Below are 26,886 nucleotides of genomic sequence, written 5' to 3' on the forward strand. Positions count from 1 at the left end.
CAACTTACACAGAGATGTATATTTCAAGCCATTGCTCAAGCCCTGGTATTCTGGGAGCTTGCATCTACGGCTGCAGTTGCAGGACAGCAGCTCCAACACTGCTGAGTACGAGTCTTCTTGGATCAAATCAGGTATTATACATAATCACAAACAGGTACTAGAATCTGAACCGACCCAGTCCCTTTTGACCTTAATAAAACACGGTCCTGGATGCGTACAGGTCTCGGGCCTTGTCAGGTATTTCTGGTAGACCCTTGAAGACTGCTAATGTCGTGGTCAGTGAAGAACTGTCAGAACCTAACTGTCTACTGGGTGGCTAGGCACGGGTAGTGGACGAGTGTAGTGGGGCTATGGAGCCCCTAAGGCGGGTAGAGGGGGTATATGGGGTGGAAGTAGGTATGGAGGTCACTGCAGCGCTGTCAGAACCTACGTGTCAACTGGGTGCCACTCCTCCACTCCACCCGGGGATCACTCTGAAATCACTGAAAATACTAGTTTAGAGCCCTGAGGGACTCCGGTCAACAATAGGGTTTATGTGATTAAAAAAAAAAATCCTCAAGGTCGCGGATACCCCAACTTTCAACAGCTGTCTCGGGTTCGCCTAGGGGGTTGAATTTTAACCTTTGTGAAATGTGTTACTAAACACCTTTACAAACACATGGTGAAGAAATGTCTTGGTAAAGAATTGATTCTAGGTGTTTTGTAATATCCCCCGACTACACGTGCACTGATTGAACTTTTTAAGAGGTAAAATCACCATTCCAATCAATTTCCCATACTTGAATTATGCAGAAAAGTGGGTTCATACGTCTCTACACAAAATAAGGTTCAAAAGTTGTCCATATACTGTATTTGTTGTAGCAATTTGCGTGTGACAATATAGGGGTCCACATATTCAACGCATGATAATTACCACTAAGCTACTAGTCTGCAATGGTTATCATGCCAAACTGTGAACTAGACATTTACGGCTGAAAAATCTAACCTCGATTTGCCCACCCATTTGATAACCAAGGCTCAATTTTGGGGCTCTGGCTCATGGACTATCTGGTCGTTTTAAATTCATTCCCATTCCAATATTATGTTTGCCTGCTCATAATAACAGTTCATAATATATTACATTTTGACTAACAATAGAGAGATTGGAATGCAAACACAAAAATAACACATTTTGGAAATTGTTAAAAATGTATTTGCACACAAAGGTGGTCCACATACAGTAGTTTCTTTACATAAATAATTATTTACAAATGCACCCCATACCTTTACACTGCTTTACTTATACACACACTTCTTTACAAACAAAAATGTTTGTACCACATCTTTCAAAAGAAACAACCATTGTTTAACAGAGGTTAATAGGCAATGGAAAACAAAACAAAAAGTAAATAAAATAGTTCCAGGGTTTGTGTGACCCCGTAGCAAAGCAGAGATGCCCATCACCTTCTCGAATTGTTATCAAAACCACAGAAATTCAAATATTTCCGTTTTCACATCGCTGCAAAATGTTTCACTCAATGTATCAATGTGCTAATAAAAGTCTATTTATTATAGCATTTAGAATAATGCAAACGTGTTCCAAATCGAAGAGTTTCGCTCTACGATTCCTCTTCCTTGGACATTGCCTGTAAAAGGGAAAATTAACATGAATTACTGTATACTACATCACGTGGGACTCTTAACTAATCACTTGAAAACAGACTAATCAGCTGTTTGTTGAGTTTATGTTTTCACAAAAATCAGGTCACCTGTTTGAGGAACTGACGACCAAAGTAATTTGTAGCCATGTTCTTTAAGCTGGTTTTGCCTCCCACTTTGCAGCGCACATATCCGTACATGTTGGCCCCTTGCAACGTCAGACCCATGATCACCACAGGCTGTATGCAGAAGAAGAAAAGAAAAACGTGGTAAGAATAATACATTAATGTCACAATGATTAAGAAGACTTTCTCATCCTTTAGGACTTACCAGCCACTTAATGTTGAGAGCGAAGAGGGCACTGAAGAAGAAGATACCCCAGAGGATGGGACAAACAACCAGTCCAAGCCAGAAGATACGTGACTCTGAATCCGAGACCAGCTGCTTTCCACTCCCCTGTGGGAAACAAGAGGATATTCTCATACTGACATCTGCCAGTGCAATGAAGCTTCCTGACAGTAAGCATCGCATTCAGTATTTTTAAAGAAATGTGTACAATAGGTCAATAATGTATCATGGGGTTTTAAAAGCACACTGAGCAGGATTCCCCCTTGAAATAGCATAATCCTATCCTGAAATGGACAATCATTACTTATGGTACATTAGTTGTCTAGGTCTTCTGCCTCTGTTTCTTATTTCTGAATGTTCAGATTTATTTTTTTTAAAGATATTTGTTGGGCTTTTCTTCTTTTGACACGCACAAAAGTCCTCTGGGTCGGGACGCGCTGTCATATTGGCCTTAGAGCCTATATGTGGTATGCGCCTGGACCGCTAGGCCAGCGGGCGTCCCGTTCGGAACATTTTTGTGTGTCAACCTTTTGTGTGAGCCTTTAACACCTACAACTAATACCACTGTTTGACAACCATCTAGCCAAGTACATTTGCAAAATGTAACATGTGAACCTAAAGGCTAACAGATTTACCCAACAAACTGTTCACACACACCATACTGTTTGTGAAGAGAGTAGACTACTCTGCCTAAAGCCTGCTTTCATGTCAAGCATGCTAATGGGTATGTATAAAGTGTTTGCGAGTGAGCGGTGCTTTGCTGAAGTGACTGTGCAAAGCAATTGTTTTTGTTATCAAGATCAGAATAAACAAATATACCATTCTGACACAGTGGCAGGCCTTTTTAGTTAAAGGTAGGGTAAGTGATATTTTTCGGTTAAAACAAAAAGTATTTTGTTAAAAGGTTAAAATACTATATTCTGATAGTAATCATTGCTATGGAGTGTTTTTTCAGTAACAGATGTCTCCCTGTCTCTCCAGCTCTTTAATAAACAGAAAATAAATTTTTCGGTAGGTGTCAAAATCTCAGCCAATCAGGAGAAAGTACACATTTTTAAGCTTAATTTGTATAGTGTTCCAGTTCCAATTTTGCATGCTCATTTCTTAGTGTCATCACTTCCAATTTCTGTATCCTGATTGAGTTCTCTGTCCTGGTTGGATAAAATTAGAAATGAAACTGAAACTGAAACGAAAAAAAAGCACAAAAACAAAACAAGGCATAACATACAACAATTTCATCAATCAAGTTTAAGATGAATGTACTATACCTTTCTAGACTCAAACACCCAGTGGTTCTGACCATCATCAGACACCTGGTTCCACCATCTCAGACCAACCATCAATCTGCCAGTGATGTTCTACAATAGACAAGGCAAAATATTATGTACGATGTATGTGTATATCAATAGTTAGAAATAATACTTGATCTATTTTCAACACGAGGAAGCAGACAGTGGCCCACCTTTACAGTCCAGAAGTCAGCCGATATCAGAAGGATGACCGTGACCATGGGGGCAATGAAACTGCTACTGAAGAACTTACAGAGCAGGTACACTAGGATAGCACTAACTCGGAAGAAGAGGTGAAAGAATGATGCCAGTGGATGCCTGTGAAGAACACACATTTTTTAAAATACACATATGATATAGTTATTGTTACAGTCAGTCAGCATGTAATATATTAGGCATGTGAATGTCAGGCATTTGACACAAGGACCCTGTGACTGAGTGAACATGTGAGTGAGCTTACTTGACAGTCTTCTTTGACTTTCTCCCAGTATCCTCCTCTGCATCAAACAGGGACACGTCATCATCATTCTCCTAGGGGATCGATAAGGAAGAGACATTTTTTAACCTTTGGCGATAGTGTGCGAGACCATCTTGACTGTTATACAATATCTCCATATCTATCTAGTATCTAGATATGGACTAGCACTACAACAAAACACATTAGATTTAATAAAAGGGATACACAATATTGACATTTTGGCCAATATCCGTCCGATAACTGAATATTTCCATGGCTATCGACACAGATATTGTAATACCAATTTTCACCAGTAAGGTTTAACATATCCATTACTGAAAATGTTATACCGGTACAGTTTCTATTCCAAACACTGTTATAATCCATCTTATGCTTGGCCTGTTAGGCTTGACCTGTATCTGTTTGATCTCATCTGACTAGTGTCTGTACTGTACCAATTCACTCTCATCTGCATAAGCAAAGATATGCTGATGACGGTCACTGCTTTACTGGAACACTGTCAGCTCAGTGATGCCGGATGCATTTGTTGACGTACAACCCGACTACATTGTAGAACATTACGTGTTATTGTGTACTTATTCATATTGGACTCCATATCTGTTACGACTCATATCTCCTGGTCATGTAATGTGACCACTGACTGACCAGTATATACTCTCGCTGTATGTGTTTAATCAAGTTTAGAACTTGTCATGTTATAATGCCTGATGTCATCATCTTCTTTTAAAGGAATCTGAGAATCACACTGTACCACCATTAATAGAGGAATGCTCTTAGGATTACACAACATACTAGGGGAACTACTAAATTCACAACACACTGCTTCCATTGTGACCTGATTTATTAGGCCTAGAGCAACACTCTTCCATGGGCCGGATTTAAACAAGCTGCTACTACTGTAGTATCTCATATGATCACAAAATTATGCGTTTATGATCCTTCTCTCGGAAATATACACTGTGTGCAGACTGCAGAGGCGTACAATATATTTCAAGATGTTGTTGGACTTCACATCAGCCTACAAGTGTGGCCTAATATGCATTGGTTCTCAAAGTGGGGTCCTTGGGGGGGTACCAGGGGGTCCCCAGCAAAATGTGTTAATATAGCATCACAATCAACCTTTTATACTTTGGTATTCAAAAATAGCAGATATAAGAACTTGTAGATCTGCTATTTTTGAAAAATCGTGAAAATGTGTGCAATCCTTTGAATATATATATTTTTAAAGCGAACATTTGTGACTCAAACTTTGCTTCTGAGGGGGGTCCCTGGAACAAAATATTTTGAGATGGGGGTCCGCGGCCAAATGCATATCATTTTGGGGGTCCTTGACATGAGAACCACTGGCCTAATGCACATCAAACTGGGGGAACTTGAAACTAAAAGGTTTGAGAATCACTGACATATACACAGTAAACGACTACGGCACGTCTGCTAGTTAGATAGATGACGTTGTTTATGTGGTGTTATAACAACGGGGTTTAAATTGACAGCAACTCTACAACCACATAAAGATGACATTTACGTCTATGGTGTGCTAATGTCACATTAAAGCGTCACGCATCATAATATGTGGTGTTAATAAACGGCATGTTGTCGTAAAACACATGTTATTTACATATCAAAATACAGATGCTAACTCGTTAGCAACACGTACTGCAGCGACAGATTCGACCCTGGGGAGTTTTGAACGCAATGTTCAGAATTCTGCCACCGTTCTTGCGGCACATCACGACGAATCGACTGATTCTATAGTGAACAAATGACAACATTTAGAGTGAGATTTGTGTCACTTACCATCATGTTTCAATCTGCTGGAAGCTACTGTCTTGTTGTGTGCGTGTAGCTACTTCCTGGTTCCACGTCATTACTTGGCGATGCGTTGTTGAAACGGATATAAAATATGTAGGATCCGGTCTGGGTCTAAACCGGATACGGAAACGGTGTGTGCGTGTGTGCGTGTGCGTGCGTGTGCGTGCGCGTGCGTGCGTGTGTATTTATTTTATCCCAATGCAGTGACAGTGGCATTGGTAGGTCCTACTAGGCCTACATCACAGCAAAAAATTATTAAAGAAATTACTTTCTCTTAATCCAATGTCTTACTCAAAGCATAAGCAAGCTGGAACCTAGTCCCAGGGGGTTTCAACTGGTGGTCTGTGGACCACAGGTTGTTCTTGAAGGTATTGCATGTGGCCCCTGAGTCTGACCATGCATTCAGTGATGTAGGAAAGTGGACATTTCTTTCTTTTTTCATTATTCTTTTTTATTTTATTTTGGATAAACTTAGACCACAACTGTTGTGTGATATGAGAGTCAATAGTGATCATTTGAGGAGGCTTGTGCTTCTACTTAAAACTTAGAATTAAGTAATTATGATCCACAGACACACATATATAAAACACAGCCCCTTGTTAAAGGAGGAGTTCACCCAAAAAATGACTTATTTTCTATCAATTACACACCCCATGAAGCCTTGATTTCATGGATTTATTTTTGTTTTTGTGGCATTCCTAAGACAATAATTTGATGACCGTGTATTTCCGGTAGGAGACACAAATAATCTGCTTTGTGTCTCCTACCGGATACATTAGCCGGTAGGAGACGGGAATCAAATTATTAGCGTAGGAATGCGACAAAAACAAAAAATAATCCATGGATTCAAGGCTTCATAGGGTGTGCAATTGATAGAAAATAAGTCATTTTTTGGGTGAACTCCTCCTTTAAGTTCTGGATGAGTTGTCAGGCAGAATTCCCAGTAAAAGATTGTTCGATTGTTCGATTGCTTGATTGATTGATCGATCGATCGTCGATATTTTCAACTACATACCTCTGTGAGAGTGTGTGTTTCCCCCTCCCCCATAGCAACTTTCAGTATGGTGTATAGGCCATAAAAGCTATTTTGATCAGCATTTGTCAGACTCAGTGTTTGTATTCACAGATGGCTCCAGAGATCATGATTTCAAGGTGTGCGTTACACTGCGTACAGTATACAGTATATGTCCAGAATGTTTAGAAAAGTGTGTCAGACCATTTGTCAGTATACATATACCACAGAACTATTGGCCCTTGAGGAGACGGAAATAAGACCGTTATTGTATCTGAACAGCTTTTTAGCACTAGAAAGCATTAGATCTGGTAGATCTTCATTCAGAATGGACCTTATCAATAAAGAATTTTGCAACGTAAAGGATGTAAAATAAGGCCACGTCAACATGTTTGTTATGGGTTCTTGTTGACGTTGGTGTAGAGGGAAATGAGCAGGTGGATAATCTGGTCTAGCAAACACTTTGAATTAATGTAAACATAAATGTACATTAAGCGAAAGTGAAGCCGAGTCATTCATTGGGACATATACACATTCAGTGTTGCATGAGTATTGGGATGATAAGTTAATTGGAAAAAGTCTATATAACACTGTACAAAGACATGTTGGTGCTGGAATCGAAGGGAATATGATTACTCATTTGACAAGGTCATGCCGGTCTTAATAAAACATATAGAATAGGTAAACACTCAACCAGAAAATACTCACTGTAACCAAGAAAAGAAAACTGTCAAACGAACGTGTTCTACTCCTTTGCATTCAATATATCATTGAGAGGAATCACCATTTTCAGTCACTAGGAAGGGCAAACACCATGACTTCTTTTTGTCTCTTAAGTGTATAAAAGAAACGGACTTAGCTAACAGAGTCTAGATTTTCTTTTCTCTGTTGCCGTATAATCCAGAAGTATCTGGGTAATCCACCTCTAAAAGATGGTTTGTCAACTGCCAACCCCAAAGGAGAAGAAAAATACATTTTGGATGTTTCGTTGTGTTGCATGTAGATTGTTCAAGTTTGTCATTAGTGGTCCAACAAGTCAAATACATTTTTTATGTATTTTATACACAAATATTTCAATTACATTTATAAAAGCCCTTCTAATCCACTATAATCATTTGATTCCAAATGCTACAGCAAAAAGATGATTACATATTTTAAAGAGCCTTGAAATATTAAATCTTCTCAATAGTTCAAAGCGTAAAGAAACTGACTACTTTCTTGTCCATTAGAATCTTAGATAATTATCAATCAAGCTAACACAAGCAACCAGCTTTGTTTGCAAACAAGTGACATACTCTTTATTTATATTGCTTAGCATAAATTCTAAAGTCACAGTACAGTGATAAGTAACAGCAGTCCCCAAATTATACAATAGAAGGAAATATGAGTTGATCCCAAACACGTAAGTTATAAGACACAGGAGAAGAATGTCAGTGCTGTTTTCTTTATGGAAAAATTGAACTCAACAAGCACCATATATGGATTTTCATATTTTTCTGTAAATAAGTTACAGTATAGATTTAAAAGAGGTCTGTTATTGGCTCATGGAAACGCACTTAGAAATACAAAAAATAAACATTGTTAAACAGTTTGAATGGGAAAAGTTAACAGGTACAATATGACCTTTTGAAGTTAATGGGTTGCTGGTTCTGAGGCAACAAGTTTGTTTGCAGGGGATGTGGGAGGGGAGGGGCTTTTAATTGGAAGTGGCTCACCAGGGACAACCAGAGTGACAACATTTTCTTTCTTAGATAGCCAGAAAGCTGGGTAAACAGGCTCTAAGAACTTTGCCTTGTACTCATGGATGAGCGTCATGGTTTCATCCATACCATAAAAAGCCAGAACACCTTTGGTGTAGTCCACATACACCCCGATACGTCTGAACTTGTCCACTTTGAGAGGGGTCTCCACATCGCTGTGCCAAGCAGAGAATGTGCGGCCATTCCACTGAAGGCACCATGAAAAGTCATTGCCCGTGATGCAGCTGTTACTCTCGCTGCCCTTGCGGTCGATGCTCTTGTAGGTCAGACCGATGTGCGTGCCTTCCCCGCTTATATCCACTTCGAAGTAATGACGGCCCAAGTAGAAGCTCTCCGTGGCCAGTACCTGGCGCCAGTTGTCAAAGCGCTCTGGTACATCAGGATAGGGATGTTGCCAGGGAGTGGTGTTGGTCACCTTCCTGTTTTCCTCCGTCAGACGTAGGAACTTGTGGGCAGTGTCTGCATCGAAACTCACATGGGTGGCATCTGGGAGAGGATGCAAGAGATGAGTCAGCATGCTTAACTGCTACTCATTTTGCTGTGTGGCATTTGATTGATTGACAATTGTGACACCTGAGTAACAGTGTGATTACCCAAAGCATTTGTGACACTTGAGTAACATGTAATTACCCATATTTTACATCTATATATCTATTCATATACACAATATCTTACACTTGAGAAAGTCTTCATGCGTCTTCGGATCTGGCAGGGACATGTTCCGTTTGGCCGCAACAATTTCATGCACAGTGGTCTTTATTCCCTCTGAGGAAAAGGAAGAACAATATTCCATGCTTCAATAACACAGCATTGCTAATATTTGCATTTGTTTGTTATTATCCCCACCCACACACACACACACACACACACACCCAATAGATCAAACGGTCATTAGGCAATAAGCCATCCTTCAGCCCTGAGGGTCACTTCACTTCAGGTGTGCTCGTGACACACAAATGAGGTGACTCAGTCGCTCAGGTCGGTGGCAAGCTACATTTACATTAGACACATTCTTATCTCTCAGGCTCAGCCGCCACTTGTTGCCTTAGCTTCAAAACTACAGTATGACACACAGTCTAAGATTCCTCAGCTCTCCAGACAAGACTGAGCAAGCCGAGGGAGTCAAGGGGGATTATCTTTACATCAGACACACAAGGTCGTGTCCCTCCAAATAGGATTTTCTGTTTTTGCAGGTTTGCACTAGGTTTGTCACGCAATACACTTACCATTTTTACATGTTTCCTTGAGTTGTTCTATGTAAGAGGACACAAGCTTCTCACACAGCTCCTCAGTGGCTTTGACAATGACACGGCTGAAGGAATTCAAGCGATCCATCAGGCCAATGTAGACGCCAGGCAGGGAAATATCAGTCGTCTCTTTCTTCCATTCCGAGTACTCCTGTAAAAACAATCAATCTTATTTAAAAACTAGGAACAGTCAAGTCGATAATTTATATGGAAACATGAGTTTGAGCATGTCTTGTAAACTTTGACCTGGTCATCTAATAGCCATCGATTACCTGTAGGAAATCCACATCATTCTTGTTTTTAGAGAACTTCTCCACCTGCGCCTGAGTCTTCTTCAGCTCCGTGCACCTCTGCTCCAGGTGAACCCGGATTCCCTCCGCCTGTCTCAGAGCCTGCTTCTCCTCTCCCTCCAGGATCTCTGTGACTTCCTTCTTGGCCCTCTCCACAACAGCCTGGAGCTCTGTGAACTGGGTCTCGATCACTTCCCGCACCTCCGTCACCGAATGCTGCAGAACAGTTCTTGTTATGCATTTGTTGTCATATTTGTTGGATTATACACAGTAAAATCCTCAGTGTTAAAGGGATATTTCACTTTCAAAAAAACTTTGGGTCATTTTATCGTCTACTCAGGCTTTTGTGAGCCCCCCAGAGAGTTTTTAAGTTTCTAGATTCAGTATTTAGATATTTGATATTCATTTTATCAGACACGCCCCCTTCCTATACAAAATGTTAGATTCATCGAAAAAACCCGTCCTTGGTTCTGGTGACTCATCCTGCCCTCCTAATACATGTTTTTTCGATTACTTTTTTCATTTATTTTATTTTATTCATTTATTGTATTTAATTCTTTTCATTTTCCCCAAAAAATATTAAAAATAAATGAAAAACGTTATGGAAAAAACACAGCCCCCTCGCGTATTAGGAGGGCAGGGTGAGTTACCAGAACCAAGGACGGGTGTTTTTATTGAATCTAACATGTTAAAAATTGAGTTTGAAGTTACAATGGGTTTGTATAGGAAGGGGGCGTGTCTGATAAAATGAATATCAAATATCTAAATACTGAATCAAGCAACTTAAAAACTGTCTGGGGGGCTCACAAAAGCCTGAGTAGACGTCGACGATAAAATGACCCAAAGTTTTTTTGAAAGTGAAATATCCCTTTAAGTACAAATGTATACAAATAGTGTGCATTTGGTTACAGATAAATTACCACTGATTATTGTGTATGCATCATGTTCAGATGATTGAAGCAATTTATCAGCAAGCTGACAGTGTGTCAACATGTGTGACAACTCAACCAGATGCCAGATGAGGTCAGGTGACGATAGGTGGCTTTTACGTAACAGCAGGAGGAATGCTTCATGCCTCAAATGGGAGCTGACACCACTATGAACTACACAAACACATGGATTTCCCCCTCCCACGCCTGAAGAAACCTGTCAGGTTGAGGTGGCTCCGATACCTTGAGGCTTTAAGACTAGGGATTCTCATGGCCAAAAATAGCTCTGTCTTAACCAACAATTACAGCCCATACAAATTACTATGACATACTATGAAAGAAATGTCATTAAATAGTGATCTCATGTAAGGTCAGGGATGTCACAGCGTATGTACCTCGATGGAGACCGTGTTGACTTGAAGTTTGTTGATGGCGTTCTCTGCTGCGGTCACCGTCTTGACCATTTCACTCTGTTTCTCATTTAGTTCCCTCTATGTGCATAAAGGAGAAGAGAAGATCATTCGGTTTGTGTACATACAAAACCACAGTCATGCAGTCGTTGTGAAAACATGCATAATCCCAACATTTCGCTTGTACACCAAGACCATTCTGAGGAATGTAAATATACTGGACAACAGTGTTGCTGCTTCTAAATGACAGATGATGACTTGTGATAATCAGTTGTGTTTTAAGGCATATGCTCTCTATATTAAGACTGACTTTCAGTCTCTAAGTGTGAATTCCTTGGGCAGGTCCTGGCGAAACTGGAATGGCATGTTGCATTCTTGTCCATACAATTTGTACCCTGAGGAAACAGCTATGTTACCCAGTACTTGACTCAGGTAAATCTGTAAATCTATATTGCATTCATTCTTTATAAAATAACTACGCTTGCTTGGGCCAGCAAGTAGATGTCACATTTGCAAAAAGTGCTTATATTAAAATGTCTAATCAAAATTGTTTATCTGTAAGCGGCATTCAGTTACCATTTGTTAATAAATGACCTCCCTTTTGTCTAAAAATAAGAAAACAGGCATACTGTTTTGCAGAGATAAAACAAAGCTGTTCTACCAGTTTGGGCTCTGAACTAATGGCTCATACGGAAGCTCCAAAAATATGTGTGATGTTAAACCAGGAGCAGCATTAAGTGTTAAGTGCTGGCAGCCAATTGGGCAAAGCATTTTTACTACGAGGCATAGCTACTCATCTTTTGTGTACCATGGGATGTAGTGTGAGTGACACAACAGGAAAGGAAATTAACCCTCCGGGCTTATGTTATATGTTGGTTTGAATCCTAAAACAAATGTAGGTCGTTCAAAAATGATTTATGACTACAATACTCTATCAGCCATGTTACAAGTGTATGTATAGCAGTAATATGTTTGATCAAAACCTGCCCTTTGAGTTATGTAACAAATTAGGTGAAGGGGAATTTTCTGGTGAACAAACTAGGAACAGGAACATACATTCTCATGTATTAATTTCCAACTGAACCTCACTTCTCTCAAAGAGGAACCTTTCACAAGTGGAGAGACAATTCTTGGTTATCCAAATTACTTTGTTGACATTTAAAAAATAATACTTGACATCTACTTGTGTTTTCAAAGGAGAGTTGATAAGGTTACTGAAATAGATGTTCTATGTACAGTCTACAATGTCAGCTTAGGTATACTGTTTGACAGATATTGGTTGCACACATGTAAACATAATTTAAGTTTTAAATTATGCCTGGCCTGGCAACTGCTACAAATATTGCCACAAATAACAGGTGTGGGCTAAGCAGAATGGTGTCTCTGGGAATCAGAGCTGGAATGTTGATGTCCATGAACTGTCACTAAGAAAGACAAATGAATCTTCAGCTTAAGCTTAACCTTTTTCTTTGTCAGTCAGTCAAAATAGAATTGAGCAAGAAAAATAGAATTTCAAGAATGCACTACAGAGAAAGCCCATCAGAGATTATGTTGAATAGACTCATAATTAAATTTAAATGATCCAATTTCCTCTCTGGGACTTGGGTGAAAAGACAGTTCCATAATAAATATAAATTAGATATCTATATCAAGTTTTGTACCACCGTCTTCCTGCTGAAGCATTATTTTAACACAGACTATGCAAGTCCTAAGCCAGTCTATCAGTGTTATTTATAGCAAATGTTGTTTTATGTTTATGTTGTTTTGTAATTTTATTACAAAGTATAGAATAACCTAGAATAATATTGAATAACCAAGGATAAGTGGTGCAATCTGACGTGATGTATTGTTGTTTTAAGAAGATTTCTATTCATAAATTAAATGACATGATTAAATTACAGTTTTGCAGTTGGGTCAGCTTTAGTTCTATGCACCTGTTTCTGTGTACCTCTACTCCTGTAACATTAGTGACCAAAGAAAACACTAAGGTGCAGTTTGTCAGATAACAAAACCGCACAAAAGATAGGTCATTTGAGAATGGTGTGGCCTTGTGGTATTAACGCACATAATGGTAGAAAGTGGGTGTACTTGTACAAAGGTGAATCCAGAAATCTGAAGGATGGGTCTTCAGGGGAAGCACATTTTAGAGAACCAAAACAAAAAGTCAGAATAAGAGAGAAAGTGTGTGTGTGTGTGTGTGTGTGTGTGTGTGTGTGTGTGTGTGTGTGTGTGTGTGTGTGTGTGTGTGTGTGTGTGAAACTCACCTCTATCCTCTTGCGAGCTTCTTCCACAGGTACGGTGTTGTGGCCCTTGTGTTCCTCAGCCACACATTCCTGACACACACAGCAGGCATCGGCACAGCAGAACAGGTCCAAGGGCCACTTGTGGCTCTCGCAGGTCCGTCTCTCGATGTCCCTCAGGGGCTCCACCAGCCTGTGGTTCTGGAACTTGGGGTTCTCCAGGTGAGGCCTGAGGTGTGCCTCGCAGTAGGACACCAGGCAGACGAGACAGGACTTGAGGGCCCTCCGGGGGTTCTCGATGCACGAGTCACACACCACATCATCGGGGCCCAGCAGAGGCTCTTTTTCATCCACCTCTTCATCCTTGACCGCACCGTTCGGCTTGTCCTCACCTGGCTTCTTGGGATCTTCCGATTCCTTCAGATCCTCCTGTATCTTGGTCTCCTCCGCTGTCTGCTTGCAGTCTTGACTCTCTTCCTCCCTGCACTCTATGACAGGAGATGCAGCTACTGTTCCATTCCGTTTGACACCGCCTGCACGTTTAGGCTTGTTGGTCGGGCTCTGCAGACACCGAGGGCATCCTTTACCTTTGTCCCCCAGGCAGGAGTCACAGACAGAGTGGCCGCACGAAGCAGACGCGTCTCTGGTGAGGATACCAGAACAAACGTCACACAGTTGCTGCTCCGAGTTGAGGGTTGCAGTTTCAGTTTCAGGTGCTGTGTCTGCCATGGTGGTTCTGTTCCTTCTCTCTGTTCAGCCTCTCACTCTCCCTGGAACTAACCCGCTCTGCCACTTCAGCTGCTGCCGGCCAACCTGTAGTTCTTTGATCAGAGGGAAGAGCCTCCCACACACCACACCTAAACTATGCAAACGTCAGCAGCCTCCTAGTTTCAGCCAGCATGTTAACCAACCAAGTACAAGCAGGCATAGATTAGTCACACAATCACTTCCCTCCTCTTTTGGGGGAAAACAAGAAGCTACACAAGGCTGTTTCAAATCAGAAACAGTGAGGTGTTGTATTGCATTCCCCGGCATGCTTCATGTTTGTGTTCAACTCTAAAGTATCATGAGGTAACTTGTTTATTGACAGACTTTTGTACGTCACTCACTGATAAATTCATTGCTTTTTTTTTTCTTTTGCACCACATTTTCAGTGGTGTCTGCTCTAGCACAGCTGAACCTGTTTAACATAATTGTATCAATCCAGCCCATAAAACAAGTTATTGTTTTAGTTTCTTGCCTTCTTGTTCAAAACAAATGACAGCAATGAGTTGCATTTGTGATTCAGCTGCTTTGTTAACCTAAGTGGCATTCATGGGGATTACTGGGGATTTATCCTATTCCAAAGTACAAGTAGTTTTTCAATGCAGGCAAACATTGGGGTGAGGGGTCCAATGTCATTTCAGGAAAGGTGCAATACTGCCACCCAGTGACAATATAAAGCAAATACATTCTAGCTACAGATTTTATTTCATTCAAGCTTTTTAAAAACAGGGTCTAATAAAGGCTACTAGGCTTCCCTGTGCAGTCTGTAGCTATCGATAGCAAGTTACCGGGTATCCTGACAGAGCTTTAGCCTACATCTTAAAATGAGAATAGACAATTTTTTGTATATAGTAGGGCAAAAACAGGTGTTACTAATTATACTAAAAATCAAGGTTCCACTGCATTTACTGTAGCAGTCTTTCCAGTGAGCTAACATGCACAATAGCAGCACCCTCTGTTTGACCTGAATGGAACACAGCCTTAATTTATAACATTGGTAACACCTGTCATAGTCAGCTCTCTGTATTATAGTAGTGTGTGCTCAAGATGTTGTAACTGCTATGTAATAGCATTTTCTAACCACTGGGTGGTGTTGGTACGCTGTGTAGTAACGCAATTATCTCCCAGTGATCACTGAGAGAATGTATTTTATTTACAAAGAGTGGTGGGTGAAAAAGAAAATCAAGGTGGTTTGTGTCATACCAGAACAGCTACTTGTGTTAAATGAAACTTATGGTGCAGGAAAAAAGAAGGTCCACAATCCTCATCAGACATAAAATACGATCAAATACATCTGCCTGTCCAGCCCAATGGATGCTGCTCCCTATAGTTTTTTTTTTCCCAGAGCCTTTTCCCCCCAGTATGAACAGTTCTGTTAGTGGTTCTCAAACCTTTTCGTGCCAAGGACCCCCGAATTGATATCTATTTATTTGGCTGCGGAGTGGACGCCATCTCAAAAATATGTTGTGCCAGGGACCCCCAGAAGCAATGATTTGAGTTAAAACTTTTCGGTTTAGAAAAAAAGAAAGAAAAACTATCATATTCCGGTGATGTGTTGTGTTCAGGTTGGCGTCGCATTGTTTTTGTTCCCCACGTGATGCGAATCAATTCGTTTAGTCTCGCTAGTCTTGCTACGAGTTAGAATAAAAGATAAAAAAAAAAAAAAAACTTACCAAAGGATTATTACACCAAAAGAAACGAAACGATTAATATACCAAATTAAACTAAACTAAACTTTAAACTAGGGGAATCATTTTGGAGGTGCACGACCCTCTATGTGCACGACACCGGAGCTTCCGGTCGCTTGATGACGTAAAGTTATTTCCGTCCAGACCGGATCAGAAATCCGAAAATTCCATTTTTTTTTTACTATTTTGAAGTTGTTCAAATAAACGGTCTACAAGCTCACGTGTCAATGTAGATCGGAGTTGAACTATTTTAAAATGTTTTTCAAAATAGTCAAATATGGCTTACTGGGGAGAGCAATCTGTGCTGAGTCTGCTGACCAATCAGATCTTGACTTGAATAACAAGCAATCCAGAACATGTTAGTTCTTATTTACATGTGGCGTGGGCTAGGGCTAGGTGGTATTCTGTCTGCGTCACTGGCCATACATCAGGCCTAGAATTTCATCATTTCAATTCAGGCCAAAGGCAAGTGTACAATTACAGCAGGCCTATTTAAATAAACAACATACATAACATATTCCTATCATTAATTTATCTGTTAACAGCTGTGTTCCATCCGGGGCTGCCAACCCCCCTGGATCCGGCAGGAGTCTCCTGGATTTCGACCACATCTCCTTCTGCACTTGTTATTTCTCATGGATTTCTCCTGGATTTGGTATCAAATTCCCCAAATTCGCCATAACACAGGAAATTACAACTATTATGTTCAAATAAATTCGGGGGGAGGACCCCCAAACCTCCCCACTTGGGGGGTGAGGTCAGTGTATGCAATCATACAGATATATTCACTTTTAAGTGATGAGGTGAGGCTACAGTTCATTGACTATCAAATTATGGTAACATTGTACCTCTAAGAGAGAAACTCTAGGGCAGGGGTCGGCAAGTAAGTTTGCCAAACCTTTCCAAAGACATTAGATGGTGGGCCAGAACACAATGGCTAATTTAGGACCTGGAACTTGCCACAAACAACCTTATGTACAACAATAATAATAACTATTGTTATAAAAGTTACTACATAAAGATGTGGTATAACAATTGATAGAAAAGCATGTGGAATCAAATGTTACAGGTGCACACAGAAATGCTAATGTAATCCTTTTTGTGCAAGCTTCATCCTTGAATGTTTCACTTAAGAGGATATTTAGATAACATTTTATCTGGAGACAGAGAGTACTCCTTTTCGAACAAGAGCTCTTTCATGGTTCAAGGTCTCTTAGAATGGAGAGAAACAATGTATCATTTAAGGCATGTGAAACACAGCTTTGGTTTGTTTTTTAAAAGTGAGAATTTTTTTTCATCCCAAAGTCTCAAGAGGAAAGTTGACAGTGAAAACATAACATTCAAAGAATGGAAATAGAAATTTAGATTTCATCAATTCAAAGCTATTGCTGTCCATATCCTACCTGAACTGTCAGTCAGCTATTGTAAATTATTTACAAAATAATTTGTCGAGGTCAGATATCATCGCCAGTTCTGGCCCACGGGTCGCCTGTTGCCTACCACTGTTCTAGGGGGTTTGGACTTCAGTGATTTTCAATATTATCCTCTAAAAACACATTCTAGAGCGTTGGACTGTGCAAAATATTGACTAATTACTTGACCAATTGTGTGTGTGTGTGTGTGTGTGTGTGTGTGTGTGTGTGTGTGTGTGTGTGTGTGTGTGTGTGTGTGTGTGCGCGCGTGTGCATGTGCGTGCACGTGTCTCTCAGGTCATACTGCTGCAGCCTGCAATATTTCACTCATCTGTGAGAGACCAGAGAAAAATGCATACATACAATTAAATAAATCTATCCAGGTTTAAATTGTTACATTGACTTAGACCAATTTATACTTCTGCTCTGCATTGTCTAAAAACGCCTAAAAAGTCCTTTTAGAAAAGCTGTAAACCACGGCCTCTTGGGGCTTATTGTTTTATTCTAATGTAGGATGTAGTTTTTCACTTCAAAAGCGCTTTGCATACATCTACAGTTTATGGCCTGGTACCTGTGAGCACTTGAGTCTTCCTTTCCTTTCAGTATATGATATGATGTGGAGTGAGGGACTTATTAAATTAGATACAATGGGGATTAGTAGGAGCCTGAAGGGCTTTTCATTGGATTAAATACTTTGATTGGGTTAAAGGCCTTTTTGGTAGAACAATCCAAGTTAGAATATAGGATCAGAGATGTCCAGTGTGTTCAGACCTTTATTGTTCCCCATAATGGTCAATTATGATTTTTATAGAGTGAAGATGGGTGCGAGTAATTATTTTTTGCAGAAGATGAGGCTATGTGGAGGAAACAAAGGAACATGCTGCACATAATGATCTCAGGAGAGAGAATACAGCAAGGTATTGATAAAGTGGAAAAGTGAGGGCATTTCAAGTTCAGTGTGAAAAAACGATGTTGTTGATGACATAGATTGATAATACTGTGATCTTGAGGATGTAGAAAGAGTTGCCATGTTTAGTTTTCTGGAAGTTTATTTTGATGTTAGAGTAACATAAGAGTACACAAAATAAAACAAATGCAAAAAATGTAATAATGTCATCAGATACTATGAAATATGTATATGTATGTTGTATATGAAAAGTGGTGTGCTCAACTCTTATGCCTACTTAATGGGCTACTCCTTCGTACAACAAAGTATAAATTAGGTTTCATTTGGTGGTGCCCAGATGACATAAAAAGTATAGCCTGTGCCCATGGGCTTGCAGCTCATACTCAGTTGAAAACACTGGATGTAGTTCACAGGCGAGCTCTTGGGTTGTGTTGTAGGGTTGTTAAATCGGCTCCAATTTTAGCAGTACAGGAGGAGGTGGGAGAGATGCCATTGGAAATGAGAAGAAAACAGCTGGCAGCTATTCTGGGTACATCTTCAAGGCCTACTAAGGCGGTCCTTCAGCCTCATTGGGACCATGTAATATCTCAAAGATCAAGTTACAAAAAGGTCCCATAGTAATATTTTCCATTTGCCATGGAGTTCTGCAGGAATTGTGTAGGTATGACAAATAATCCTACATAATGTATGCATTGACGTCCTGGAGATGAATTCCTGCAGGATATACAGTAAAATGCAGTTCGATAGGTGGGTGTATAATATGAGAAAGTGGATGCCAATGATATCAGTACTTGTTAGCACCTTCTATATTCGTGTTACATTAATGACATATATTAATTTAACTCAATGAAGTATAATTGCTACAGTATGTTAGAGCAATCCTAAGCATTAATCATAATCAGATCTTGCTTTATCAGTGCATCATTGGTTCACAATGTATTGCTTGCTGTAGGTTGTCCAAATATGGACTGTCCATGTTGCAACATTGAAGTACTGTACATACAGTACATGTTGAAGCTTGTGCTCTTAAGCAAATTGTCCCAGTTGACAAGAGTAGAAAATATCTAGGCAGCAGTGTTTATGTAAATAGCAGCAACAGTTAAGAGTAGTTTTTGTCATACATCTCCATTCTCCACTAATGTTTTCCATCACCTTCCCTCCATCATTGCACTCCCACCAGCTCTGTAATGGCTGGCGCGTACACCATCAGTTCCTGGTATTTGTGGAAGAAGAGGCGCAGACGGGAGAAGTAGCTGTCTTCCTGGTAAGGAAGCTCTTTTTCCTTCAGATACTTGGACACAATAGGTTTCACCTGGTGAGTTGTGCGGAAGGAAAGGGACAACAGAAGTACTGTAAACATAGGTGTGGTTTCTCGGTCATTGCCAAGACAAATGCACATAGACAAACAGTCTTCCACAGCATGCATCTCTGTTTTACAGCCAGTACGTATTTAGCGGCAATTTTCTCATCAGCAATATTTATCTCTAAGTTCTGTTGTGATTAGCACTGAACAAGAACTAACCATGGCTAATGTAACCAAAGCTGTACCAACCGAGGATAGACTTACATCCCGTTGCCTATTAACCATGTTATGAGATGATTGTTTTACGATTGGCTATAGTTTGTTGTCAATGCTGTAGTCTGTAGGAAACATTTTTGTGTTTAGGGCTGGCTTGCAGGTCCAGCCGAATATCAAACAAACCACTGTATTCTTTGGGAAATGATCGGCAGTAATGTCACTAAACACTGGTCTAAACATGCCAGACCGGTATGGTACCTTAATGACATATTTTAGTTACATATTTACAATAATAAAAAGAAAAATAAACCTTTAAACACATGTTGTCAGTCAAAAAGGGGAAGAGGTGGTGCTCAACATGGCAGCTGATGAGAGAATGTCCGAATGTCACGTCTAGGAGGGGATTGCGCGGCAGGTTAAGGACCCCGTGGGTCATCTGGTAAATCCTCTTGGGACGGCTGGTGGGGGAGAACATGGAAAGGCCAATGTGCTGTGGAACAGAAATAGTTTAATTTGATCCATTTTTATTAGTCAGAACAGTGTGATGAGATCTCATAATGACACTAAGGTATGTCAATGTTAGATATCTATTCATGGGACGTATATGGTTTCAGCAAGGGAAATACTGACAATATGTACTGGACTGTTTGTTTGCTATGATATGTTTACAGTGACACAGGCTGGACTGGATCCGTACTGGATCCGCAGGTCCAGCTCTGGATATTCTTACTAATTCAAATAGTCTATTTATGAGTCTATAATGCATTACAAACATACTTATATGCGCTTTAACCACATGAACCCCAGTGCCCTTTTTCAGGGCATGTCATAATCATGGGTGTATTTGGCAAAAATAGATGAACAGTTGGTGAAAATCTAGCAGATCTAAGCTTGTACAGCTTTGGTGTAGAGGGAAAAAAGGAGGGGACCAACTATAGACCCATTGGGGACCCCGGTAAACCAAGTACAGTATATAGGGTTTAAGTTGTTAATGTAAAGTGCTCCTGAATGTTCCTCCCTAAGCCCCTTCAAGCCCCATCAAGAGTTCATATTTACTAATCCATGATCAAACAGTTAGACCAGAACAATACACAATGAACTCTACAGGCAAGGCTCCGTCTGGGAAAAATCATGCATGAATTGTTCCTTTTGCTCCCCTTTGTTCAGTGACCGGTCTCCTGGAATTCCTGGGTGAAACACTTTGAGGACACAGCACCACATTGAAAAGGGTTTTCTATAAAAGGTCATTGGGCACAAGAAGTGCACTCATAATTTATCCCACATATTCTGGCTCCATATTCTGAATTGGCTCCAGACTAATCCCATGATCGTGCCTCCCTTGTGTGTCGATGCCTGTACAGCGTACACTTTGAACACTGTACTGTCACCATGGAAGCCAAACTATTCAGTATACACTTTGTAACACGAATCATGAGTATCTTTGTATGCTGTTTGGGAGATTGAAATTTCTCTTTATCTTGTGTATGGAGGCTTACCTGAAATATGTTGACATGGATGTAGGGCATAGAGGACATTGCCCTGCACACGAGCATGCAGAGTAAGGCGCTGTAAGGTGACTGGAACCCAGAGACATGTATCAGCAGCCAGTACTGGGAATAAAATCCCAGTATTACCAGCAGTGTGGTCCTTAGGGCCAGAGCCAGTGAATGACCTATCATGTGACCTGCAAAAACCAGAGGGCATCATAACAGTGAGAACAACAACTTCAACAATACTTGATACTGTAGATGCACTGAATAAGAAGAAGAATGTAATCATCGACTTTAAAAGTACTTTTTCTTTATTGCATTTCTCACCTAGTGCAACAAGAGGCGTAATGATGGGCACTGCCAGGGGGGCTATGAACAGGTAAACATTGCGTGTCAGCATGGGGGCCTTCCATGTGCTGGAGTCACCAAGCCCGATGATGTTAGTATGGGCATGGTGCATCTTAATGTGGCCGTGCACTCCTGCTTTAGCTGTGAATGCGCCACATATCTGGATGGAGGCACAGACAGACAGACAGACAGTCAGACAGACAGACAGACAGACAGACAGACAGACAGACAGACAGACAGACAGACAGACAGACAGACAGACAGACAGACAGACAGACGCACAGGTATAAAGTGCAGAGTAAGAGTCTGCTAAATGCCTAACACCACCTTTGAAATGACATACACACAAATAGCTCTGAATAGCTGGAGGACCAATACCATTACTGATTAACTAAATACACAAAAATTTAGAGAAGGTCACGAGAAGAAGACGGCCCCGACCTGATAAGCCAGGCTTCACCCTTCACCCATGGACCTTGTAGTCCAAGGGTGAAGAGGAGCAAAGCTTACATGACAGTGACTCAGACTTTTTTTCTCTCTTTTCTTTTGCTCTTCCCCATGGACCGACCTGTGGATTAGTGTCAGTTTACCTAATGTGGATTATGCGGTCGACACGCACTGACATTTTGCACTGACTGACTTTTCTTTTCGCGGAAGTAGTTTTTTGTGTTTTTCTCGCACCTTAACTAACGTCCGTAGTATCACGTACAGTATACATCTGCTGCTATGCTCACGCACCTTCATATCTTACCTCAGGCACTATGTGTAAACGTGTAGATCATTTAAGTTTTCTTTGATTGATCTCTTGCCCCCCCCCCCTCTTCTTCTTACCTTTCTGTTTTTATCTATGGAAATAACAAAACGATTGCACAAAAACTAATTTCACCCACTTTTAAAAGTGATTCTGATTCTGATACTACATGCTAGTTTTGTTTTGCAGTGAATGAGCCAGACTCGATAATCATCCACTCAGGATGTAAACAAAGTGATTTGCAGTGAGGTACATTGATTAACTGATTATGTTTGAGGACAGTAAATAATCAACAGATGGCCAAGGGATACATACTCACATTTACGTAGATGTTTACCAGTGGTGGAAAGTAACTACAAGTACATTTACTCAAGTACTGAACTTGAGTAAAAATGTTTTACTTTACTTGAGTATTTCCAATTTTCTGTACTTCTACTCCACTACAACTCAGAGGCAAATATTATACTTTTACTCCACTCCAATTATTTGAAAACTTTAGTTACAAGTTACTTTGTAGATTTTGATTATTATTACAAAACACACTAACTACTTCAGCCGTATATTGATTTCGGCCATTTGAAAATAGCAGATTTACAAGCTCTGCATTGTGAGCTTGTAGATCGGCTATTTAAAGAAATTATGTATACATTTGAACTTGTGAAACGGGACATTCTGCACAATGAGTACTTTTAGTTTCGGTACTTTGAGTATATTTTCATGACGATACTTTTGTACTTTTACTCAAGTGCATTTTGAATACGGGACTTCTACTTGTAACAGAGTATTTCTACATTGCAGAATTGATACTTTTCCTTTAGTAAAAAAAAAGAATGTAGTACCTTTTCCATCACACAGACATTTAACCTGAACAATTCTCTCACCTCTATGAAGAAGACGGCCCAGAACTCCCCCCAGGCCGGGGACTCGCTCAGGGAACCGTGGCTGGCCAGGTGTGTCCCCTTGATGGTGATGATGGCGTGAGCCAACCCCATGAGCAGCAGCCCCGCTGCGAACCAGGTCAAGTGGAAGGAACCCAGCAGCAGGAAGGCTGGAGGAACCACAACAGAGGGATTGTAGAGATGGAGAGAGAACAGAGGGACAAGTGAAAGATAGTAGGCAGCTGACAAAACTTTTCCTTTTGGCCTTTGGACATCTGTAATATGATTTGTAACAATAGACACACACTGTGAAACTAGAAGACACAACTAAATTACAGTGGTCTAAAGTGGCTAAGTACATTTACTCAAGTACTGTACTTAAGTACAATTTTGAGGTACTTTTACTTTACTGGAGTATTTCCAATTGTCTATACTTTTACTTCTACTCCACTTCATCTCAGAGGCAAATTTTGTACTTTTACTCCACTACAATTATTTGAAAACTTGAGTTACTAGTTACTTTGCAGATATAAATTATTTCATTATAAAACGTACTTTCATTATAAACCACTTTAGTCCTATTTTATACCAAGGCTATTTGAAAATAGCAGATCTACAGGCTCACAACGCTGTGCTTGTAGATCTGCTATTTTCAAAATGTTTGTACTTTTACTTTTGTGTTTTTCTGTTCAGTGTTCATGCTGCTATTTAAAACACACATGCAGAACTTTCTCATCCCACTCCCAGCATAACGTGAGATTTCCCTGAGTGAATGTATGTGTGAGTGAAAGAAAGAGGTCAATGTGATACCATGCATTCAGCACTTGTTTTCCAGCGGTCAGTGACCCGTTTCTTTACATTGTATGAAGCCTGAATTTACATATAGCTGTGTGCCGGTGTAGCGCCAAATATAGCAGATCTACAAGCTCACAGCCACTCTCGCTGTGACACAATGTGAGCTTGTAAGATCAGCTATTTTTAGTGCGCAACGCCACATGCAACTGAGTATAATCAAGCCTAAAGAATGCACACAGTATTAGGCTATCTCCTGTCTGTGTCTGAGCACCCAGCCAGCTACCCCATGCAGCGATGGTGTGCGTTACTGTTTGTGGTGAGATCGGGTGATGGAGGGAAACTCTATCCTCATTTGGGGGTGAGAGCCCTGCACCTTTCATCACAGACACTGTATGATCGTACAACTATGACTACTTGAAATGATATAAAAATTAACCAATTAGATGCCATTTTAACCCCCTTTTTTATTTTGTGTTATCTATTCTTGGACTGAGTTAAATTGTCTTTATATAGATTACAGGGTTTGTATACTAGTATACCCCGATTGTTATGTTCCCAACTTCCTAACATGGCAAACTGCATTAATATTCACAACCTCATATTTCAAAGCAGCTCATGTAAGCCAAAAGGTCAGTGATGCATACCAAATTAGGGCGCAAAGTAATACTAAATATAAATGTAACTTAAAATAAAAAAATCTGTCCACAGTTTGAATGCTATAGTATATCCTCAACCTCAACTACACTGTCATAGGAAAATGTTGTGGAGACTTGGAGACTACAAGTCTAGATTACAAAACATGTTGCTATGGTGTCTAATTTCCATATTATGTAATATGTTCCAATAAAGCTGTCAGGTCCTTTGCTCAAATGACACTAGTGACAAACCTTTATTGAGGTCAGTAGTTGATCGCCAGTGACCCAGTATTGGACACATGTCCAGAAATGACAGCCATATTAGATTATTAATTAGATTAACTTGGGCAGCATTATATTCATTTGGGCAGCAGCACTAAAAATAGTTAGGTTTGGGTCTCAAATTTACATGATGAATGGCTTGAATGTTTTTGTATAGTTTCCAGTCAGGTCTTTTTTAGAATTATTTGTGGTCAGCAGGTATTGTATGCATAAAATGAAAAATATTCAAAGTCTCAAGGTTGCCAGCCAAGTCTGCTAGTGATTAGCTTATCTGTCTCACTGTCTGTTCTCTCTGTACCCAGCTCAAGTCATAACATAATTTAATATTAAACGTATCATTCTGAAGTGGACCACAAACACCGCCGTACTACGGAGTATAAATGAAAGCACACGTTACCCGGTGGCAGGCAGAGGAATGCTCCAGCTAGGATGCTGCAGTCGATGCCTCTCTTCTCCCACCAACTGCTCTCCCTCACCACCTTCTGGACCAGCCGCGTCAGCTCCATCATCAGCGACTCTTTGTCCGTTACCTTGCCCTCTCCCTTCATCTCTCCGTTGCCCCGCTCTTTCTGGTCCTGTTTTGAATCCGTGGAGTGCAGTTTCCTCTCAAACAAGGTCTCCCCTTCCCAGGATTTGACATCTCCTTGCTCACTCTTGCCTTCCCTCCACTCTGCTGATACAGCCTGCATGACAGCTCACGGAACTGTCAGTGACTGAGGAGAAACTCGGCTCAACCACGGCTCAAGGCTTCACGGTCACACAGCGCGGCGGCGTCCTGCAGTTGCCAGCACTTCAGCCAGAGTACTGAGTCCACAGGTCAACGTTCACATAGCGGTAGAGGTCTAATTGGCAAGGAACCCTAAGAGAAGTCCAGCCCCCTTTTTGCTCCTTCAAGTGACTAGTGCTTCCTCTTCTCTCTTCTCATAATCTTTATCACGCTGTCCTCTCTCTCTCTCTCTCTCTCTTTCTCCCCTTGTCAGTTTTTTTCTGATGCAGTCCCTGGCCAGGTAACCAGCCTTGAGATTCCCTGTCCCACAGTGGCATGTAAGGCAGGCCACGGATGATTTAGGGGTCGTCTCGTGTTGTGACAGAACCCCAGGAGGGTTTCCGCCGAATAGTCGAACGCGGGGCTGCTGCACGGAACTGCAGCTGCTCAGCTGCAGGAGCTAATGCGCGTCTCTCTCACTCCCCAACTGTCTTCTTCTTCCCTGCCGTCCTGCATAGCTTTTCATGCATACTGCATGTCCCCACCCTCCTGGCTTTGTCTACGCAACCCAACCTCCCCTCCCCTCCCTGTAACCTTGGCATTCGTCCCGGGAAAGGGGAGGGAAGAGAGGGTCTGAGGATGGGATGGAAGAGGATTAGCAATGGCTGCTCTGTAGTGTGTTATATAGCTACTAGGGGAGGGGTCAAAGTGTAGAGGGGGGAATAGGCTTGTCAAGTGTACAAGAATGTGTGGATGTACTCAGTGTGTTTATATGAGTGTGTGTACGTGCTTTTATTGGGAGATACAGTGTTCTGGGCTTGATGCCATGGCGCTGACTCCACTTTGCTCTTTAACTGAGGCTCTGGGAGTCCATGTTTTGAGGCCAAAGGCAGTGGTGTAAAGTAACTAAGTACATTTACTCAAGTACTGTACTTAAGTACAATTTTGAGGTACTTTAACTTTACAGGAGTACCTCCAATTTTCAGTACTTAAATTCTACTCCACTACATCTCGGAGGCAACTATTGTACTTTTACTCCAGTACAAATATTTGAAAATGTAGTTACTAGTTACTTTGTAGGTTTTGGTTATTATTACAAAACATACATTACTTCAGCCCTAAATACATTTCGCCCATTTGAAAATAGCAGATCTACAAGCTCACAATGCGTCGCATCGCAAGGCATTGTGAGCTTGCACATCTGCTTTTTTCAAGAAAAAAAATCATACATTTGAAAACTGGAAATGGGACATTCTG

General features: G+C 40.7%; 3 protein-coding genes across 3 annotated transcripts; all 3 read right to left on the minus strand.

Moving 5' to 3' along the window:
- Positions 1-1,176: 1,176 nt before the first annotated feature.
- On the minus strand, positions 1,177-5,638 carry tvp23b (trans-golgi network vesicle protein 23 homolog B). Its single transcript, XM_080454688.1, has 7 exons — positions 5,551-5,638; positions 3,736-3,806; positions 3,449-3,593; positions 3,255-3,344; positions 1,969-2,094; positions 1,749-1,877; positions 1,177-1,625 (listed from the first exon to the last, which is right to left on the minus strand). Exons 1-7 carry the CDS (start codon positions 5,554-5,556, stop codon positions 1,599-1,601), a joined length of 594 nt encoding a protein of 197 aa, XP_080310814.1. The 5' UTR covers positions 5,557-5,638; the 3' UTR covers positions 1,177-1,598.
- A 2,210-nt stretch (positions 5,639-7,848) lies between these two features.
- On the minus strand, positions 7,849-14,264 carry trim16 (tripartite motif containing 16). The gene is made up of 6 exons (XM_080455025.1): positions 13,478-14,264; positions 11,199-11,294; positions 9,857-10,090; positions 9,564-9,735; positions 9,013-9,102; positions 7,849-8,823 (listed from the first exon to the last, which is right to left on the minus strand). Exons 1-6 carry the CDS (start codon positions 14,180-14,182, stop codon positions 8,210-8,212), a joined length of 1,911 nt encoding a protein of 636 aa, XP_080311151.1. The 5' UTR covers positions 14,183-14,264; the 3' UTR covers positions 7,849-8,209.
- Positions 14,265-18,306: 4,042 nt separating this feature from the next.
- fads6 (fatty acid desaturase 6) lies at positions 18,307-26,336 on the minus strand. Its single transcript, XM_080454696.1, has 6 exons — positions 25,321-26,336; positions 23,215-23,381; positions 21,562-21,742; positions 21,241-21,428; positions 20,055-20,234; positions 18,307-19,537 (listed from the first exon to the last, which is right to left on the minus strand). Exons 1-6 carry the CDS (start codon positions 25,610-25,612, stop codon positions 19,388-19,390), a joined length of 1,158 nt encoding a protein of 385 aa, XP_080310822.1. The 5' UTR covers positions 25,613-26,336; the 3' UTR covers positions 18,307-19,387.
- Between the last annotated feature and the right edge of the window lie 550 nt (positions 26,337-26,886).

Source organism: Gymnoscopelus braueri, assembly GCF_963280865.1.
Source record: "Gymnoscopelus braueri genome assembly, chromosome: 17".
Lineage (NCBI taxonomy): Eukaryota > Metazoa > Chordata > Actinopteri > Myctophiformes > Myctophidae > Gymnoscopelus > Gymnoscopelus braueri.

What these genes read in the sequence shown, in the direction of transcription:
- tvp23b (XM_080454688.1), bottom strand. An exon ending in CTGACTTCTGGACTGTAAAG is followed by an intron (nt 3,345 to 3,448) that starts GTGGGCCACTGT and finishes TGTCTATTGTAG; the next exon opens with AACATCACTGGCAGATTGAT. An exon ending in CTCTCAACATTAAGTGGCTG is followed by an intron (nt 1,878 to 1,968) that starts GTAAGTCCTAAA and finishes TTCTGCATACAG; the next exon opens with CCTGTGGTGATCATGGGTCT.
- trim16 (XM_080455025.1), bottom strand. Translation starts at nt 14,182, where the DNA reads ATGGCAGACACAGCACCTGAAACTGAAACTGCAACCCTCAACTCGGAG. An exon ending in AAGCTCGCAAGAGGATAGAG is followed by an intron (nt 11,295 to 13,477) that starts GTGAGTTTCACA and finishes TTATGCACATAG; the next exon opens with AGGGAACTAAATGAGAAACA. An exon ending in ATGATGTGGATTTCCTACAG is followed by an intron (nt 9,736 to 9,856) that starts GTAATCGATGGC and finishes TTGTTTTTACAG; the next exon opens with GAGTACTCGGAATGGAAGAA.
- fads6 (XM_080454696.1), bottom strand. Translation starts at nt 25,612, where the DNA reads ATGCAGGCTGTATCAGCAGAGTGGAGGGAAGGCAAGAGTGAGCAAGGA. An exon ending in TACGCCTCTTGTTGCACTAG is followed by an intron (nt 21,429 to 21,561) that starts GTGAGAAATGCA and finishes TGGTTTTTGCAG; the next exon opens with GTCACATGATAGGTCATTCA. An exon ending in CTGACAACATGTGTTTAAAG is followed by an intron (nt 19,538 to 20,054) that starts GTTTATTTTTCT and finishes ACAACTCACCAG; the next exon opens with GTGAAACCTATTGTGTCCAA.